Source organism: Mauremys reevesii, linkage group 1 (genome assembly GCF_016161935.1).
Source record: "Mauremys reevesii isolate NIE-2019 linkage group 1, ASM1616193v1, whole genome shotgun sequence".
NCBI lineage: Eukaryota > Metazoa > Chordata > Testudines > Geoemydidae > Mauremys > Mauremys reevesii.
The window spans coordinates 123,198,122-123,219,800 of NC_052623.1; the positions used below are offsets into that span (position 1 = coordinate 123,198,122).

The 21,679-nt window shown below is 40.4% G+C and overlaps 1 protein-coding gene across 1 annotated transcript in view; it reads left to right on the plus strand.

The window, feature by feature from the left end:
- The window catches only part of VWA3B (von Willebrand factor A domain containing 3B), a 129,528-nt gene extending 111,447 nt beyond the window's left edge, over positions 1–18,081 (plus strand). Inside the window, exons 24-29 of the mRNA XM_039520285.1 lie at positions 6,266–6,386; positions 11,770–11,894; positions 13,078–13,215; positions 13,775–13,872; positions 16,916–17,145; positions 17,806–18,081. Of these exons, the coding sequence (XP_039376219.1) occupies positions 6,266–6,386; positions 11,770–11,894; positions 13,078–13,215; positions 13,775–13,872; positions 16,916–17,145; positions 17,806–17,810 (717 nt within the window). The 3' untranslated portion in view covers positions 17,811–18,081. The remainder of the gene's footprint in view (positions 1–6,265; positions 6,387–11,769; positions 11,895–13,077; positions 13,216–13,774; positions 13,873–16,915; positions 17,146–17,805) is intronic.
- The last annotated feature ends 3,598 nt before the right edge of the window (positions 18,082–21,679 follow it).

The window sequence follows — 21,679 nt, forward strand, 5'->3', positions numbered from 1 at the left end:
CAAATCTCTACCCGCAAACAATCCGCCTCCTTTATACCTGACCAGGGATTGAGCTCACCTCCAGTTGTTACGAGCAAAAGTTCAATTGTAAATAAGTTTTGGGAGTGGCAGAACTGGTCCCTCTAGATCAGAGAGGGAACAGTTTTTACTACCATTATTTTATAATTTAAAAAAAATAAGGGTATCTTCTCCCTGTATTGGATTTAAGAAAATTAAACACCCATGTAAAAAATTTTTGTTTCCGCATGTTGTCTCTAGCATCTGTAATGGCTTCTCTTTCCTCTCAGGATTGGTTTGCAGCTCTGAATTTAAATGCATATTGCCATTACTCAAAAAGACCTCGTCATTGGAGATAACCTGCATTTTGTGCTGACAAAGGACCATTTAGTACCAGGTCCTCCCAGTTGGGTTGTCTACAGCACCCAGGGTTTTTACAAAATGTCTATTGGTATTAGCAGTGTGTCTGTGAAAGCAGGGGCTGTTTGTATAACCCATACTTGGATGATTGGTTAATAAAAGTGTTATCCAGGAAGGATATCATCTTGCATGTAAAATAAATATATTGGTTTTTGCCAATGTAGGATTAAAAATAAATCAGGAGATGTCAGTTTTGATCCCAGTTCAGAAGATCTGCTTTATTGGGGCAATGCTAGATTTGGCTATGGCAAAGGCTTTTTTTCCAGAAGAAAAGTTTATAAAGATAAAGCTCAGAGGGGTAGCTGTGTTAGTCTGGATCTGTAAAAGCAGCAAAGAGTCTTGTGGCACCTTATAGACTAACAGACGTATTGGAGCATGAGCTTCGTCGGATGCAAGTCTATAAGGTGCCATGGGACTCTTTGCTGCTTTTAAAGATAAAGCTGTCCATAATCTCCTTTATCAATCCCCACAACAACCAATACCAGTTTTTCTATGGCTGATAAGTCTATTGGCTTCAACCACATCAGTGACACCATATGCACGTCTTCAGATGACGGACCTCCAGCACTGATTGGCAATAAATTACAGACCAGGTTTAGGAAGCATGCACTGAAGAAGAATAATTTCATAACAAGTGTTTTCAACACTAATGTGGTGGCAAATGCTCAAAATGTAATGATGGGTATACACTTCAGTTCTCTTTTTCTATCACTGATACTTACTGCAGATGCATGTACATTGGGTTGGGGGGGCATTTAAACAATAAGCTATTTATCAGAGCTCATTGTCACCAAAAGAAAACGTTGGCCTTAAAGGTATTTTTACCTCAGGTACAACACAAGGTACCTCAGGTAGTAACAGACAATATGATAACATTATAATCTGAACAAACAAGGGAGGGAGGAGGCTTGTTCTCTACAGTTATTCATGCAGGCAAAGAGCCTTGAAATGGGAGTATAGAGTCTAGTGTTTTCATCCAATAGTGATCCACCCTTGCAAAACACCCTTGCAGAGCATCTGAGCAGGTCAAAATGTCAGATGCATGAATGGTCCTTGAAGGACATAATAACATACCTCTTCAGTTCATGGGGGAATCCAGTACAGTAATAGATCTTTCTGCATCCAGCAACAACAAAAAGTGTCAATTTTTGGTTGAGATCAGGCAGTGACAGGGAATCAATATCAGATGCTTTTCTAATTCATTGGGGTCAGGGCCTGATATATGCATTTCCTCTGATTTTGTTCATTCAAAAAGTCATAAACAAAATAAGACAGGACAAGGCCAAGGTAATTTTAATAGTGCCAGTGTGGCTAATGCAGCTATGGTATTTGGACTTAGTTCACCTGTCAAGAGATCTAATGGAACCTCTATTTCTGGCCCTGGACTTGTCACAGCAGCATGGCATGATTTATCATCCAGCACTTCAGTCTTTCCACCTAACAACATGGGAGATAGTACTCTGGGAAATTTAGAAACTCTGCTCATTGGAGATGCAGAATGTATTGCTACATTCTAGAAAGGAATTCGCAAGAAAATGTGACAGTCATAAAAGAAAAAGGTTTTGATTGTGGATTTCCATAGTTCCATGTACTGTACCAGTTAGTTATATTTTATGAGAGCTGTTGTACAAAAAAAAGGCAGATATAACCGTGTTATATTGAACTTGCTTTGATCCACCGGAGTGCGCAGCCCCCCTCCCCCCCCCCGGAGAATGTTTTACCGCATTATATCCAAATTCGTGTTATATCAGGTGGCGTTATATCGAGGTAGCGGTGTATATGCATTGATGGCCGATCCAGCATTCACAATTTTTCATAAAGACAAGGTAGTTTTTCATATGCACCATACATTTTTGCCTATAGTGGTTTGTTTTTCATGTAAATCAGTCTATAATTTTGCTGGTTTTCTTTCCTAAACCTCATATTCATGATGGAGAGACTATACTACATACTCTAGATGTTAGAAGGGCTTTAGCCTTATATTTAGACAAGACCAAACAATTTAGACAATCTCATAAACTGTTCATTGCTTATAACAGAAAAACTAAGGGAAAAGCTGTTTCTTTACAAATGCTCTCTAGATGGGTTAGATTGTGTATTAAAGTTACTTTTGAATAAAAAAGATGTCCTTTTTCAAGGAATTAGGACACATTCTGCTAGGGAAGTGTCTATGGCTTTTTCTAGGCATATTCCTTTAATAGAAATATGTAGAGTGGTGACTTGGACTTCTATCTATGTGTTTACTAAACACTGTTCCTCAAATTTAGAATCTAGACCTGATGCAGAATTTGGTAAAGCAGTTCTGCGGTCCTTATTTAATTAGGGCTTTGTGTCCCATCATCCTGCTCAGGATACTGCTTTTCAATCTATCCCAGGGGTAGGCAACCTATGGCACGCGTGCCGAAGGCAGCACACAAGGTGATTTTCAGTGGCACTCACACAGCCAGGGTCCTGGCCACCGGTCCGGGGGGCTCTGCATTTTAATTTAATTTTAAATGAAGCTTCTTAAACATTTTAAAAACCTTATTTGCTTTACATACAACAATAGTTTAGTTATATATTATAGACTTATAGAAAGAGACCTCCTAAAAACATTAAAATGTATTACTGGCACGCGAAACCTTAAATTAGAGTGAATAAATGAAGACTCGGCACACCACTTCTGAAAGGTTGCCGACCCCTGATCTATCCCATGAGTGGGAATACGCAGAGGACACTCAAAGAAAAAATGAAGGTTACTCACCTGTAACAGAGCTTCTTCGGGATGTACCCTTATATTCACACTCCCCACCTGCCTCACCTAAGAGTGCTATTTATCAAAAAGTTTGGAGTTACAGGAGAAAGAACTGAGGCAGCTGGACATCCATGCCTCTTTTATACCCTTGCTTTGGAACATTCATTATTCTGTGAGGGGAGTGTGAATATGCACATTCCTGTGTGTACCCCAGAACTTGACAGTACTGCGGTCAGCCATTTTGTATGCTCAGCCATTGCTAGCTGAAAATCAAACATCACATAGCTAGGAGTAATCTTAGGCCTTTGTAAAACAAGGTCAAATAGCTTTGCAGTTTATTAATCAAAATAAAAATAAAATAAAAAGTTATTTTAAAAAAGGTAAATAGCAACCTTTGTTTTAAGTGTCCCTAACATATTTTTATGGCTAAAAATACTAAAAATGTTTTAAAATAATACATTTTTAAAATTAAAAAAAAATAGTAACCCCAAAAAAGTTATGATGTTAACCCACTAGGAGTTAGGTTAGGTTATGTGTTTTGTTAAAGTAAGCTATAAAAAATTAGGTAAGAGTAAATACCTCGAAGCACTCCAAGGGAACCTTTCTTTGGGAAAAGATCTGACATTTAAACTCCCTATCAGCTGGATGAAAAAAGGGCCCCTGGAAGTCCTGCTGGTAATTACTCAAAACTGTCTCAAACCGTGGATAACTATATCTAAAATGTCCTGAACTATTGCTTATGTTTGTTTGTGCTTAATATTTAATAAATTGTAGTTTTAAATAAGAGTACGCTTACTTGTATTAATCATTTATCAGACTGAAATTGCTGTGTTCCCATTAATTTATTCCTAACACCGCCTAAAGTAAAACAGTTAAGTTACCACTGTTTTGGGTTCTGAAAACCCCGAATAACAGATTTGGTGAGCCACTTGCCAGGAGTGATAGAGAGGAAGGGAATGATTAATACAAGTTGTTTGTTTGTTTTGTTTTGCAATAGGTAAAGGAGGCAGTGGAACAGGGTCACAACCTATGAGTTGATTTATGGTCACATTCTGTTGTCGATTTAGGGCTCAGGCTGAAAAGCCTGGTTCAGTAAAAGGATGTCAGAAGGACAGGGAACATCTGGAAAGAAACAAAAGCTGGAAATGGATTTGGATAACAGCTTGGTAGATTTCATGCAGGAGCATGATAATGTTTTTTTTGGAAGTCTGGGAGCTCTACCAGTCCTGGAGCGCTCTTGTGGTTCTGTAAGCAGATGGTAGTGATAAAGCAATTAAAGGCAGAAATAAAGAAGTTAAAAAAAATTTTTTTAGAAAGACACAGATATATCCAGCCTGAGGGCAGCTCAGATAGTGGCACCGCAGAAGCAGGAGTGTGACAGTGAGCGAGAGGGTAACAGGCTGGAGCGGAAAGTGTCTGAATTAAAACAACAAAAAATTGAGTGTGAATCTGCTGATAGAGCCTTACTAAAGGATTCCCAGGATAAGACCCAGGCAGATCATGGGGAATGTAAGAGACAAAGTTGTGCTCTCAGAGCCATGTTGAGAGAACAGAAAGAAATAGTGGTTGTGATTCGTGGGAGTCATCGCCTAAGAAGGAGGGGTGAGTCAGAGGTGAATCTCTACTTGTATCCTCATTATGAGGATGAGAGGGATGGTACCTGTGAGCTTCCTTTTCCCTTGGACTCCTCTGGGCAGTCCCCATATGGTCCCTTGCTCGAAACACTGGAAGAGCTGCAGGCACCCATAGCCCCCATAGTAAGGAAGATTGATCCCCAAGAGGGTAACCAAGGAGGAGAAGAATGGGTAGAGGTTAGGCCCTTCACCCCTGATCTGGCTAGAGTGGCAGGAAAATTGGTTGGTCCATTAACCCAGAGCACAGTCTTGGGATGGCTGGCAAGTAATCCACTGAACTCGTTGTGTATGTGTGTATGCAGATCTTAATATTAAAAATATCCAATCTGCAAGGAGGGGAGTGTTGCCCCAGAATTTGATATTTGTGTGTATACCCCAGAACTTGACAGTGCTGCAATCAGCCATTTTGTATGTGCAGCCATTGCTAGATAAAAAACAAACATCACATAGCTAGAAATAATCTTAAACCTTTGTAAAACAAGGTGAAATGCTTGCATATTTGCAGTTTATTAATTAAAATAATATTAAAAAATTAAATAATCTTAATTTTAAATATGCCTAATATATTATAATGAAAATACTGAAAATATTTTAAAATAATTTCTTAAAATTTAAAAAATTAATAACCCAATAAAATTATATTAACCCACTAAAGTCACTATAAATTATATATTTTATTAAAATTAACTATAAACATTAAATAAAAATAAATATCTCAGAGCGGTCCACAAAAAACTTTTCTTAAAAAAAAACAAACAAACCTAACATCTAAACACCCCATTAGCTAAACAAACCAAAGCCCCTAAAAATCCAGCTAGCAATTACACAAAACTATCTCAAACTGTAACTATATCTACAATATTTTAAACCTATACATGCTTAATATCTAATAAATTACAGTTTTAAATAAAAGCACGCTTACTTGTATTAATTATTTATCAAACAAAAATTGCTGAGTTCCCATTAATTTTTTCCTAACACTGCCTAAAGTAAAACAGTTAAATTACCACTGTTTTGGGTTCTAAAAACCCTCGGTAAAAAGTCCATCTCAAAGAACCTTGGTTACAGGGGAGTAACCGTCATTTTTCCCTAACCTTGTTCTTGGAAATAAATGAACTGTTTTTTGTTGAGATTTTCCAAAATACTTCATCTAGAGGCAGACATGCAGCATGGAAAATTTCAGCTGGATAATTAAAGATTAGCAATATTGTGAGCAGCTGAAAGCAGGATCTTTCCATACAAAGTGCTAGTTAGGCTTAATGATACGCATTGTTGCCAGCTCTTTCTATCATATAGTTCACCATATTCACTGACGACTCCCAGTACTTACAATCATCAAGTTTATTGTTGATTAGCAACAGTATTAATACATCTAATCCATAGCATGAAATTACATGAATGCTTAATTCATTCAAAAAGATAGACCTATGCTGACTGGGTTATCATTATGAGCAATATCTTTTTATCTTCCCAATTACAGAAACTGACAGAAGAGAATGTAAAGACACAGTCTAAGAAAAGACAGAAAGGAAAAGTGTTTGAGACTCTCAAAGGCCAAAAGGTGATTGCAAGATCTGACATCACAGGATTTTATTTTCCAGGTAAATTGTTTTTGTGTGTATTTCAAATGTTTTTTTTTAAATCTTTAGAAAGATTGCTGAAAAAAGAGCAACATTTACCTAATCTTTTTCACCTGGTTCAGTTTTAATTTGGTTTACTGTATATATTGTTGGATTTTTAATCTTTTCTCACCATAATGCTTCAAGAAAGGTACAGAAAGCTCTGCAGACACCCTACTGATAGGTCTGTTTTTTTAAGAAGAAAGTGGTGGGAAATGTTTTGGAATAAAATGGTGTACATTTTGAATTGGAAGACAGTGTCAATCTATTCCTTTTTCTTTCTAGGCTGGTTTATTTCCATTTAGGATTTAGCAAAGGCTGAGCCATCTGCTATATGCAGAATATTCACTAGTTGTTTCTGTTGTGTTGTTGAGTTCTAAGTCAGAATATTTGTAGTATGAATTTGTATCTCATGATATGGTATTGGGGAAAAAATCTAACTAATCCCATACCTTTTTTGTATGATTGACAAAGTATTCCAGGACAGTTTCTGACATCAGAGAACATTTCACAGGCAATTTGACATCATTGGAAGTCTGCTCTCAGGAGAGGTGCAAGAATTGAACAGTTGGCGTATTGAGGATCGAAGTGCATTGGCAAAACCCTGGGGCGGCTCCAGGCACCAGCATCCCAAGCGCATGCTTGGGGTGGCAAGCCGCAGGAGGCGCTCTGCCAGTCGCCGCGAGGGCGGCAGGCAGGTTGCCTTCGGTGACATGCCTGCAGTGGGTCCACTGGTCCCGCGGCTTCGGCGGACAGGGCTGGTGCAAGGATGTTTTGCGCCCTAGGTGAAACTTCCACCTTGCGCCCTCTTCTCCCGCCCCGCGCCCCTGCCCTGAGGCACCCCCACCCGCCCTGAGGCACTCCCCCGCCCCAGCTCACCTCTGCTCCGTCTCCACCCTGAGCACACTGTCGCTGCTTCACTTCTCCTGCCTCCCAGGCTTGCGGCGCCAATCAGCTTAGGCGCCGCAAGCCTGGGAGGCAGGAGAAGTGAAGCAGCCACGGCGTGCTCGGGGAGGAGGCGGGGTGGGGGTGAGCTGGGGCGGGGAGTTCCCCTACGTGCTGTGCTCCCCCATTCTTGCTGCAGGTGGCCCTCCCCGTGCTCCCTTGCCCCAGCTCCCTCCGCCTAAATGCTGGTGGTGACCGGGGCGGCTGAAGATCTGGCCGCCGCGGTCACTGCCGAAGAAAATGGCACCCCCCAAATCCTAGTGCCCTAGGCGACCGCCTAGGTCACCTAAATGGTTGCACCGGCCCTGTCGGCGGACCTCCCGCAGGCTGCCGCCGAATTCGCGGGACCGGGGACCTCCTGCAGGCAAGCCACCGAAGGCAGCCTGCCTGCAGTGCTTGGGGCAGTAAAATGCCTAGAGCCGCCCCTGGCAAAACCTTGTGGGGAAGCGTGCTCTGTGACTCTTTACACTACATCTGGCTCGTCAGCCAGTGCTGTTAGTTCCTCACATTCATGGACACTGAATCAGTTACAGTTAAAACAAATTAAGGATATTCCAACAGAGACACTTATTGTTAGGACTGTTTCATGTACAGATAAAATATGGAGAAAAGTTCATTGCTTTTGTTAGCTTGGCTTATTTTTTCTGTACTTTTTTGATTGCCTGATAACAGTTTTCAATTTAACAATCACAGGCTGAATTCTTTAATTTTGCAGTTGGATCAGAAAACCATTTTGCTATTTATCTAGCTTTGTAGCTGTTAGTGTTAAGGATGGTCTGATGCTGCTGTGTATTCTTTTCCTGGTCACATAGTTGAAAGTTTCTCTATCCTATATCCAAATGCTAATTCGGTAAAACATCAAATGAGTGAAAGGTAAGTGGTCTAAAAGGGAGAATTTTTTCCTACCCTAACATGAATAAGACCGTACAGTATAAATTTACTGAAATATTCATTTACTATTTTTTCTCAGAATGCTATAATTCAAAACATAAGATAGATATTGCAGTTGGTACAGTAATAATGGTACAGTAATAACAGTGTACTGAATTTCTTTAGAATTTGGTATGCTACTTTTCACATATTGGACCAGATTTTCAGGGACGAGTACAATGGATGTGTTTGCAAAAGTGTCCTTAGAAAATCCTGCCATTGCTTGAAGCACATAGCTATTGTGCACACAATTTGGGTAATTGCCTGCCTAGCTGCTCATTGCATACTCTTTTGAATATTTGACCTTTTCATTAAATGAAATAACAAAATGCATGAGGGTCTCTTGCATCATGTGCCAGACCCCAAATGACAGACACTATACACAGTGAGAAGACTGTTGCATCATTTTACCCACATGCAGATAATTTATAATATTTATAGGATCTCAAAGTGGGTATTATAATCACCATTTTATAAATGAACCTTTCTGTGTTTATTTCCTAAGTGATCTGTCAAGGTCACATGGGAAGTCAGCACCTCTATGAGTAGAACTTAGTTCTAACTTCCAGTCACCTGCTCTAATCACTAGGTAATGCTGCTTCCCTAAAAATAATTATATTTACCTTTTCAGTAAAATTAATAATAATTTTAGTTTCTCTGAACAAGCCCCACAAAAAGGCAAACTTTATTTCTAATGGGAATGAACTATTTGCACATTCATCAAGGCTCCAATTCAGCAAGGTATTTAAGCATGTACCTAACTTTAAGCATGTGAATAGTCCCATTGAAATCATTTGGGCGTCTCACAGTGATGATGTTAGGCTTATAGTTAAGTATTTTGCTGAATCAGGGTCCATAGTAAAAGGGTTGTTATGGCTTCTATTAATTTTAGAATCTTTCTTTTCTTAGTAGTTATTCTGTAGTTGCATTGTTTTAAAATAGTAATAATGTTGTTGTTGTGTTTTTTAATGCATCTTCTAAGCTGTTCCCTTCTGTGGGTCACCCAGTGTATGTTGTCTTCTCTATTTCTGCCTCTGACCCCTGTCCTCCAAACACCAGTCTGCGGGGAGCTTTCTTCTGATGATGAGTTTCATGAGATTGGGGGCTTGTTTGAAGTCTAGAAGAGGGGTTTTGTGAAAGATTTCTTTAAGGATGTGGTCCCCATTGAGTATGGGTTGTAACTGTTTCATGATGTCCTGTACGGATTCCAGTGTGGGGTGGTAAGTGTCAACAAGGGGTATGTGGACAATGGGTTTTTTTTTTCTTCTGTATTGAAGCTGGTGGAGTGTCCTTGTTTGGTGAAGGTGGTTTTAAGTGTGTTAATTGTGTATCCCAGAAATTTTCCTCGGCACATATTCTGTGATATTTGAGGGCCTGATGGTAGATAACAGATCTTTTGGTGTGTTTGGGTTGGTTACTGCATCTGTGAAGGTAGGTGTGGTGATCCATGGGTTTCTTGTATATAGTAGTCTGTAAGGTTCAATTGTTGAAGCTGATCATGGTATCCATAAAGTTGATGCTGGTATGGTCGTGTTCTAGAGAGAGTTTGATGGATGAGTGGTGGTTGTTGAAGTTGTGATGGAAATCTATAAGAAAGTTTAGGTCGTCTGTCCAGAAGATGAAAATATCATAGATGTGTATCAGGTATATCATTGGTTTCATGGTGCATTTGTCCAGAAATTCTTCATCACGGTGTCCCGTGAAGTTGTTGGAATATTGGGGAGCCATCCTAATACCCATGGATGTTCCCATAGTTTGGACAAAGTGTTTGTTATTGAATGTAAAATTGTTACATGAGGAGGATGAAATAGATGAGTGTAGCAATGTATTTGGGATGGATATCTGAGTGTTGTCCATTATCTTGTAAATATTTGAAGTAGGCATCAATGCCGTCGTTCTGAAGGATGTTGGTGTATAGGGAGGTGACATCTATGGGCAGGTCTACACTAAGGGCGGGGGTCGAACTAGGGTACGCAAGTTCAGCTACGTGAATAGCGTAGCTGAACTCGAAGTACCCTAGTTCAAACTACTTACCTGTCCAGACCCCGCAGGATCGAAGTCCGTGGCTTCAAGGTCGACTCCGCCACCGCCGTTTGCAGTGGTGGAGTACCGGAGTCGACCGGAGCGCGCGGGGAGTTCGAACTATCACGTCTAGATTAGACGCGATAGTTCGAACTCCGAGAAGTCGAACTCACCGCGTCGACCCGGCAGGTAAGTGTAGACTAGCCCTATGGTGGCAAGCGTGGTGTTATGAGGGAGGTGGTTAATGTTGCAGAGTTTCTGGAGGAAGTTGTTGTGTCCTGGAGGAGGCTGGCACTTTGTGGGTGAGTCATTGAAGATGGTTTCTATGAGTCCTGATATTCCTTCAATAAGAGTGCCATGGCCTGATATGACAGGTCTGCCTGGGTTCACTTGTTTGTATGTTTTGGGAAGCATGGAGAAGGTCCTGGAATGGTGGGAAGAGGGGTTGTGGGGGATGAGGTTGTAGAGTTTCTTTTGGAGTTATTTGGGCAAGGATTTGATGTTATCCTTAATTCCTAGGTGAATTGTGGTATAGGGTCTTCTTTGAGTTCTTTATAGTAAGTGGTGTTGGAGAGTTGTTTGGTTGATTTTGTTGACGTAGTCATCACCGTTGAAAACTACAGTGACACCACTCTTTGTCTGCTGGCTTGATCCCTATCTGGTAGTTGGATTTCAGGGACTGTATAGCTGACATCTTGGTGGTAGAGCGATTGTAGTGGATTTCACAGTCAGTTTTTTTTTCCCCAAAAGCAATCACTGTAATGATCAAGTGTGTTGTTTCGTCCATTGTGGGGTGGCCAGTCAGCCGATTCTTTTTTCTTATGACTGTTCGTGGGGAGGTGGTGGTTGTGGGTGGTGGTGTCCTTATTGTAAAAGAATTCTTTGAGGAGGAGTCAGTGAAAGATTTCTTCAAGTTCTCCATGTGTTAGTATTGTATCAGGTTCTATGTTGGGGCAGAAGTTCAGTTCCTTGGAGAGTACAGATAATTCAGCTCCAGTAAGAGGTACTCTGGATATATTGATGATGTTGTGGTGTAATTTAGTGTCCATGTGGTGGGTCCTGGTGTCATGGTTTATCCTGGAGTTGAAGTTCAGTGGGTTGTGGAGTTGTTGTAGCTGGTTCCACTTTTTCTTTTTGTGTTGAATGGCTGTCAGCAGGTTTTGATAGTTGCTTTGGGTTTCTTACATGATCTCCAGGTGGGTTTCCTGTTTTTTTTTCTTCTTTTTTTGCATAATTATTTTGCAGAACTCAGGCTTTATATTATAAATTCTTTGGGGGCAGTGACTTTCTTTTTGTGTGTGACTTGTACAGTATAATGTACATTGTCAGTGCCTAGTGCAAATATTGTAGATTCTACTGCAGGAAATATGGGGACATGTTACAGGCTACAGGATTTTTAGCCTTCTTATATATTGGTAAACATACTAAATGTAATTTTAATATTATATTTTTCATGTTTAACTCTTAGGAACTGTGATAAAGAGTATCAGTTCCTCCCAGGCACTTGTCAACTTCAGCCATGGAGAGACGCAGATTGTACCAATAAAGTTTATTATACCTGTCGGGGGTGCTATGCCTTGCCCATCACTGCAGGTGAAAAACTATTACTTTTTAAGGCAGCATATGTGCATCATTAACTTTGTTCTGCAGTTCACATCTGAGCATGATGATACATAATAGTTTGATCATTTCTGTATTTTGGATAAATTTGTAAATGTTAAAGAAGATTCTCCATTCATAGTGAAATTTCCTTTGGTTCCATGCTATTTCCAGTATTTCTTATGTTTGTCACTTGTTATTGCATGATATGTGATAAGAGTTTAGAATCTTTGCTCTTTAAAATCACACATATTTGTATATCAGAAATATATATGATTTCCCTCTAAAATAGTATTTTTGGCAGGTCACTCAGCACAAGTGGTCTTACTGTTTCCCAACAATACACATAATTAATTTACACTCACAGCATAGGAACCTAACAGAGCCTTTTACTCACACTATAACATACAGCAGGCTCTAGCCATTTATTTTTCATTGTATGTGCTTAATCCAACAAAAAACCACCCTTTTACTAACCCCAAAGAACAATAATGAAACAAAAATCATATTCCATTTCTGTATTTGTTAGCTAGCTAATCGTCTATTATCACAATTCTTCTTTCAAATGGGGCTTATTTTAGCAGAGACAGGGATGATGGGTACAAAAAGCAATGGGCTACCCTGCGTTGGTTACAGTTAAAACCAGGGACTTGACTCTTTCCCTGTATAATGTAAGGAACTCCTGCTGATATTAATAGTATGTCTCTGTATTCTGTGTGGAGAGTCCAATTCTGGAAGTGTCCTGTCAGGTTTAATAGAAAATTATAATCTTTCTAGAGGGTTTTAAAAATCATCTTATATAATTCAATTAAAAATTATATTCCTGTTACAGAATTCCATGTGGTGTTTCAAAAACGTAAACAAATATAATTCTCTATTAAATTCTAAGGGATAAAGGGCTGGAATAATTTCTTTAGCAGCCTGTTAGCTTGATCCCTCTGAAATTCTGTAGGACGTTTCCATAGGATGCTGAATTAAGGCATGATCCTGTGAGGTGCTGATCCAGTGGCAGTTGAAGGTAGTCAGCACATGGCATGATTGGTACCTTTGTATTTTCCTCTAGAGTTCCATTTTAAGCCATTAGAATGGATTAGCATGTTGTTTTGTACAGTCAAACCGTCGTTTTAAACTGGTATGCTATGAAGCTCTTGCAGCCTAATTCTTTTCCGGTACACAGGTTGGAGACTATGTATTCGCCAGAACTGGGACACAAACAGGAAATGATTATTATATGCCTGCTGTTGTTATAGCAACACCAAAAAGAGTTGAAGCAGATGATAAACTCTACACAGTTTTGAAGTACAACAATAAGAAAGTAAGTAGACCTGTGAAAGGATACGAAGTTTGCCATGGCATTATTATAATTCTGGTTTTGATGAGGCAGAAATAACTGGTCTGGCTAAAGAGCACATTGTTCCACTCACCCGTCCAGCTGACCAAAATCAAATCAAATTTCAGAGCCAAGTATTGGGCCAACATAATGGACAAACTGGTAAGGAGTGTAGCATAATTTATCCTTAAATCAAACATTACTCTACTCTCCATAATCCATTTATTGGCTTTCACAGGCTCCAGACTGCAAATGTGAAGAATAAGGATTGTTTTTGATGGGATAAAATAAAACTATTTTTAGTGTGTTTTGTTAGCTTTGTTTGTTGGAGATTATTATGGTAATTTTATCTTTTTTTTTCTCATTGTGTTTTATAAAGAAATTGTACTTATCATTAGGAAATTGTCATCTTGGTTTTTCAGATGCTTCCTACGGTTGCACCAAAGTGCCTGTTTTCTTTATGCGTTCCTTTATTCTTAACTGCTGTTTCTGAGGTTTAGAAGTCACTGATCTAAACTGGATGAATTTGATTGTGTTATTGCAGAAACACTGTATACGAAGTGGGCTTATTAAAATCAGCCAAACAAAGTATGCCTGTTCCTGCCGTTATATAAGAATGGCCCATATGGTGGATTGCCTCCTGTGAGTATGTTTGAACTGAAATATGTAAACTTTTGGTTATGTGCATTCTAAAATATAGGGGGGGAAGAGAAGCATATTTTGTATTCAATTTTGCTTTAGATTTTCCATATCTAATACAATAACAAGTAGATTTTTAAACTAGAACAGGGTTCATTCAGGTTGGGTGGTCCTGGACACATCACCATGTGTGTCTGATCCACTAAGTGTTTGGATGTGATGGTTATTAATTGTCTACTTCATGCTTTTAAAGTTCCCTGGCAGGGAACTGCACCGTATCAGTTTGGGAAGGACTCGTGGGAGGTGCTAGTTTGGTTCTTAATAACAGGAAGTTCGAAGTGAGAAAACGCTGGAAGTTGGAGATAGTTTTTATTTTAAGATGTGTTTTGTGATATGAACTTGTGCTTCAAATTATGAAATGTATTTAGACTACTCAGTATCTTATTGGGCTTGAGTCTGGGGAATGGCTTGGAGAGGGTGAACTTACGTAGATCTTGGCTGATGTTTGCTGATTAGAATAGGACGTGAACTTATATTGGTTTCCAGGTAAATTTCGGTTTCTGTTTGGCCTTTACATAGCCTGAGCCATGAACCCATTTGAAGTATCCCTGAGAAGTGATAGATTTCAGAGTTCATTAGCAGGCTGTGTGTTGTGTGGTAGAAACCCTGTTCTGGGGTTTAAGTATTGAGGCAGTGGCTCCTACTCTCCCCTCTCCAAAGAAGAGAGAACATGAAAGCCCTGTGGAATATATAAACCTGATCAATGAAGCAAGAGAGATGCCTTCTTTCCTATGGCTTCAGGTATGTTTGGGGGAAAGTGTTCACCCCCATCAAAATCTAGCCAGAGAAAGAGGAGAAACCAGATAAATCAAAGCGTTAATACTTCTCACCCAAAACCAGAACAGAATTTTCCATCCCCCTTCATTCCTCCTTTGAAGAAGTTATTTAGGGTGGAGTCAGAAACACCTGGAGATGGGAAGAGGCTCACTCAGCTATCCCTCATATTATATAGGGTTCTAGAGCCCAAAGATTCCATCTTCATTTCCTCTCTGATCAATGCCACAGTGACATTGCTGATAAAGAACATGGTACAGTAAAAGCTGTGTTTTCCAGGACTTTATAAACCGGAAAACTCTAGAAACCGGCATTTTGTGGTGCTGGATCCAGGTGGTGCTCACCGTGGCGGCTCTCTACAAGCGGTGACATGCCCCTGCTGCTCCTAGGTGGAGGTTTGGCTAGGTGAGACTGCACGCTGTCTCTGCCCACAGGTGCCACCCCCGCAGCTCCCATTGGCCGCAGTCAATGGCTATAGTGATCAAAACCACTTAACTCTTGTATATTTTTCATTCATAGATCTCAAAGCACTTTACAGAAGAGATTAATATAATTATCCCCATTTACAGATGGGGAAACTGGCACAGAAAGGTGAAGTGACTTGCCTAACATCACCCAGCTGGCTAGTGACAGAACCAAGAATAGAATCCAGGTCTTCTGAGTCTCAGTCCAGTGCTCTAACTACTAAGCCACACTGCCTCCCTTAAGACTGGTTGTTTGTCATGGATAAAAAGATGATCATGGATTCCACTCAAGAATCCTACAGAATTTTGTTTTGTCTTTCCCCGTAAACATCATTAATTCCATCCCTCTCTCCTTCACATCCATTCAATCATTTACTCTGAGTTGACTGGCTGAGTTGGCTGGCTCAGTCATCAACCCAGCCAGCCCCAAGCACTCCTAAGCACCTCCATATTTTTGCTACTCATCACTCTTGTTGGCTTTGCTGTATTGAATTTTGCTTTTTAGATTAGGATGGGAAAAGAAAGGAAAATTATGTGCTGGAAATAATATTTGTTGTAGTCTTTCCTCTTCTTTCATGCTACTTATCTGTCCATCCCGCCTAAATAATCTATATTTTTCTATACATATCTCTAATATTGCTGCATTTTTAGTCTGTTTTATGAACGGGTTGGAGCATGGCTAGATCTGTCTCTTGTGGTTGTTTTTTTTTCTCCTGCTTCTTGATAATATAACATCGAGCTCTAAATGCAGTGCTTTTCATCTTTAGATCTCAAAGTGATTTACAAAAGAGAGCAGTATCATAATCCCCATTTTACAGACGGGGAAACTGAGGTGTATAGAGTTAGGAGACTTGTCCAGGTCACCCAGCAGATGAATAACAGAACAGGGCATTGAACCCAGCTTTTCTGAGTCCTAGTCCAGTGCTCTATCCACTAGGCAACGCTGCCTCTTTGATAGCTGGGGCTTTACATCTCTATAGAATTGTTTTCTCTGAGATAGGAGAAGGTGGCCTCAGATGAACACAATTACTAGTGCAGAATTTTCCCCTTTTGCGCGTAAGCTCTCTCTACAATATTTTATTGTTTTCCATTAAGATACTGTATTTGTAAATGGAATAATGTTCTCATTGAAGTGTAACAGTTTCTACCATATTATTTAACACTTTACTTTTATGTCATGTAGATATGCATCCTGTCCTCTTCCAGGCATTGACTAACTTAATTCACTGATTGAATCGTAAAGATTCAACGTTGTCCATGACATTACTTTATATTCATTGCTTATTGTAGTCTAGCACACAGTGTCTAATGAGTGTTTTCCTCTTTTATGAGAAACTGTGCATTAAAAATCATTAGACAGTTGTATTTCATTAGCTGCAAATTAATCAGTACTAATGCTGGCTATGCCATTTGCACTGCTTGAATAAAGATTGTGTCAACATTTCCATTATAGCCCCTGTTTCAGGGAGTTTAGTCAGTCATGTGTTCCTACCTGAAACTTGTTATGTGAGGCATGCTAAAAAGATCTGCACTGTGATGCTTAACTTCAGGCTCATTCTTCCAACTCTGGCGACTTCACAAGGCTACTGTCAGCACAATGAGTCTTTTTCTTATCAACATAGTGGGAGGTGGGGAAAGATGACCTACAAAGTGTTAGAATAATAAAATAAAGATGTTTTGAAATAGCATGATATACCACATTTACACACACAGATGTATATCAGTGAATCTTCTCTTCTGATTTCTAGCCCAAATGTACAGGCTGAGAAATCCATCCAGAACTCATCTCCACAAGAAGAAGAAAAGGGGGAAAAATTGAAAGAAGATGGGGGTAAAAAGAAAAAAAAAGGGAAAGTAGAAAGCAAAAAGCATCCCAGGGAGAAGACTTCAGACTCTGATGATCTTCTATTTATCTCCAGGAGGGAAATGAAAAACAAAGAAAGGAATTCACTGCCTAGTGACAAAGAGGAAACTGAAGGTAAAGAAGTGGGGAACAAATTATTTGGTCAAGTCATAAAATCATAAAGATTAGAGATGGAACTGACCTTTTGGGTCATTTAGTCCATTCCCTTGCCACTACAGAAAGGTCCCTGCAGTATATTTTCTGGAGGTTTGTCCAGTCTAATTTCAAATGTTGCAAAGGATGAAGTTTCCACCATTTTCATTGGGAGACTATTCCACAGACTAGCTAATCTCAGCATCAAGATGAGATTGCTTTCTTGATTTTTGTCTATTTATACTAGTTACGTCCCTTGGTATCAGCCTTAAGCAAATTTCTCTACATCCTGGCTATTTACCTAGACCCTCCCGATATTTTTTTATGTTTACTCCTCAGTCATCAAGTCAAGCTATTTGTATGTTGCTCTTCTGATCTTTCCTCATAAATCAGTACTCATCTTTTGTTGCTCTTGTGTCAATTCCATCCAGTTTGTCTACATCTGTCTGGTACTGAAGTAGCATTATACTGCAGTACTGCCCAGGTTTCTCACCATCCTTTGTAGCAGCACAGCTTCCTCAGAAGCCATATCATGACTGGCTCCCTGCCGATAGATGTCTCTGAACTCCCCAGGATTCCAATGTGCAGAGGGTGAATGAACATGAGATCCCATTAGCCTCTTCTGTTACTAATTCCCTGCAGGTTGAAGGAAGGATGAATCTGAGGAGAGTGGCTATCACCTTGGCCCATCCCGGCCATGCCTTACCCAGATCCTGCAGAGCCTTGGCCATCTGAGTCCCACAAAGAAGATTCTTCTAGGTGGCATGAGGTGGAACATGCTGCAGAGTCCCCTTTTTATGGCACCATTGGCTTTACCTTTTTTTTTTTTTTTGCATACCCCTTTGTGTCTCAGAATGGATGGAAGTGGAGGAGAACCTCTGATATTCATACAGTTAATAAAGATGTTATATAAAACTGGTCCTTACACTGATCCCTACAGGATTTCTTTGAATGCATTCTCACAACTTGACACATTGTTGAGTATTGTTACTCTTTGTTTGCAGGTGTTCAGTCAGTTTTCAGTGTATATGATAGTGCTTATCATAGCCAAGAAAATTTGAATCAATTTTGCAAATAAAAATTAGTGAGCCAGTGTCAATATGTTACTAAACGCCAGACATACTGCATGTAGTTTATTCCATACATCCACTATTTATTTTAATGCTATTTAAATAAATAAATAAATAATAAAACCCCCAAGTTTGCCTGGTATCATTTTTGTCTCATGGGCCAGATCCTCATCTGGTGTAATCTGGCAGTTTACAGTAGTTAATAGTCTGGTGCTAAATGTGCTGCTTATTGAGATCCCATCTTTGCAACCCTTACTCATACTGATGAGCACTTAGACAAATGCTTCTGTTTAAACCAGTGGGATCACTTGCATGAGTAAGTGCTCATCAACATGAGTGAGGATTGCAGAGCTGCGTCCTATGAATGTGGTGTTCCATTAATCTCTAGAGACTAGATTTTAAAGGCTTAAGCTCCTGTTGATTTCCTAGGCACCTAGTGGGATTTTTAAAAGTGCTTATCTGCATCTTTAGGTGCCTATATACCTTTGAAAATCTGGCCCTAGATATTTACATTTTTTCCTAACCCTTTCATTCTGGAATTGCTTGCTACCTCATGAAGAATGGATCATGTGTGTCTGTTATGTGTTAGGGGGTTTATATTTGTTCATTATTTTACTAAAGATTGAAGTTAGATTTACCTAATACTAGTTCCCAGGATTACTCTGCTTTCCTTTTTTAAAGTTCAGTACCATGTTTGCTTTATTAGTTAGGCACCCAATCTGCTTAGGTACTTTTGAACATCCCACTAGGTGCCTATCTATATCTTCAGACACCTAAATGCCTTTTAAAATCTGGCCCTTAGCACCTTAAGATGATGATCTTTAGACACCCAAAAGCCTTTGATGTATATGTTCAAACTTTCCAAGTGTGCTCTACACTGCTGTTTGCCATTATTTTTCAAAGTCTTCAGTACTTCTTAATTGTTCTTGTTAAAGGCAGATTTAAAAAGGAGTTCACCATCTCAGCAATTCAAAAGAATTTTTTTGAATAGTTGTAAATTCCATTAATAGTTAAAAACAAACTAATAATTTATAATAGCCTGAATACAGCCTACAGTAACGAGGTTACACTTATTGCTTGATTGCTTGATTTCTGAAGGCAGTCTATTGAATTGGGCATTGGTTTATTTAAAAGGTTTATAATCCTCCCACATAGTTTCTAATACCTGAGTAATTTTAATGTCTTTTCATTTGTATAAAAACAAATTACTCAATACTCCTGATTGTTTGCCTGTAGTACAAGAATTTCTTGTTCATAATTGTGCAGCATATTTTCTCTAGTCCATTCACGCTAGTGTAATACGGGAGAAATACTTGGTACCATGAAAAAGTGCCTCCTTCTTAAAAACCATGCTAGCCTCATCATCATTGGCGATCCCTCGATTCGAGGATGATCTCTATTGTGGATTTACATCTGGGTCCTGAGATGACTCTGGAGTCCCATCCTGGAACCACAGACCCGCCCGCAGTAGGTGTAGATGTTTCCTGGTGCATCAGCTGCCTGCTGGGAGAAAGTTCTTTCTTTTTCCTTCCTTCTCTTTTTCTTTTCAGCTTCAAGGGCAAGGCGCTTCTCCTCAAAGCGGGCCACTGCCTGATGCCGCCTGTGGCTCCATTGGGGTCAGTTAGTGCTTGTGCCTCCCAATTTGAGATGTTCACATCAGTTTTCTTGAGATACGCTTTCAGTGTCTTTGTAGCTAGTCTACCCAGTCCTCAAATGTCTGGCTTTGGTTGATCACCCATAGAACCAGAATGTGCAACCCTTGCTTGTGTTAGTGAACTCTTGCTCACATAAGCAGTCCCATAGATTTCATACATATATTTCAACATTTCATTGATTTCAGTGGGATTACTAGAGGGAGTAGGAGCTCCCTAGCATGAATAAGAGTTGTACAATATGGTTCTTAATTTCTTTAGCTAGCAAGGTAAATTTATTCAACTGGAAAAATCTACTTGATGAAGCCTAATATATTCACTGCTTTTGGGTACTGTATGAATGTACTAAAGCAAACTTGTTAGAGGATTTTGAAATGTCTACAAGCCAGCATATTTTCAGCTAAAATATTCTTGACTGTTACCTGATTGCATGTAATCAGTGGCCCAGGCCTGTTCTTACTCACAAAAAACATCCATTGACTTGAATGAATATGGACTCCATGATTGGGCCTTGCGATGGGGTATCTGCCCCCACACTGGCCAGTACGGGGTTAATAGAACCCTAGGGAGGCTGTACAGAAGGCAGCCAATTAGAGAGGGCCCTAGAGAGGCTGTGCAGGAGACAGCCAATTAGAGAGGGGCTGTGAGGAGCAGCCAATCGGGGCCTGGTAGACCCAAATAAGAAGAGCTGCAGGGCAGAGCAAGGTCAGTAGCTGCCTGGAGCTCGAGGAGGGAAGGTCAGGCTCCTAGCAGGAGGAAGGAGTGCCAGCACCTGGACAGAGCAGAGCTGCTACCAATGACTGGGGGACGGGGAAGCAAAAGACGGCTCCTTGTTGGCTGCAGGGATTTGCAGGCTGGGGTCCTGAGGCAAGGGAGAAGAGGGTACTGAGGGCCATGGGGAAGCGACCCAGGGAAATGAACTGAGGAGTTGGAGGGGATGCAGTAAGTGGCAGCCATCTACAGGGCCGTGGGCCGGGACCCAGAGTAGTTGGCAAGCCTGGGTCTCCACCTGCCCCCTGCCTGCCGCTGAGGAAGTGGCCAGACAATTGGCTGCAGTTGCCATTGAGGGAAGTGGTTGGACAGTGGACTGCAGTTCCCCCAGAAGGGGAGAGAACAGAATGTGATGTGGCCGAAGGGCTGTGTCCTGCAGAAGACGCCGTGGTCCTTCGAACGACACCGTTCCAGGAGCAGAAGTGACGGTGGGTGAGATAGCACCAGAAGAGGGCGCACTGGCTAGCAGAGCTAATCCTTGGGACAGCCAGCAGGAGGCACCACAGTGGTGAGTGAACCCCATCACTGGGGCCCTACCAAATTCATGGTCCAATTTGGTCAATTTCATGGTCATGGGATTTTTAAATAATAAATTTCATGATTTCAGCTATTTAAATCTGAAATTTCAGAGTGTTGTAATTTTAGGGGGTCTGTTGAGATGAGTTCCTGTCTGCATCCTGTAAAACTTGCCCATACCGGTATTGCCCTGGCCTCTTCTTTTGTCATTCAGTGTTGTACGCATTCTATACCAATATGCATTTCCTCACCTTTTGGGAGCGAAGCCAGACTTTAAGGCACCTGCTCCCCTACTTGGTGTAAACTTTGCTTGTGCCAATCAGAAACGAACACAAACAGGTTTTGGGCCCCGTCCCCTATGACACGTCTATGATGTCATAGTTGGTACTTTAGGCCTGCCTGCCATGTGCAGGCAGGGAGAGGAGAAAGAAAAACGAATCCTGTGTATCCTGTGTACACCCGTAACCGAGTCTAATCACCTCGAAGCCTCTCTCTCAGCTCACGTGT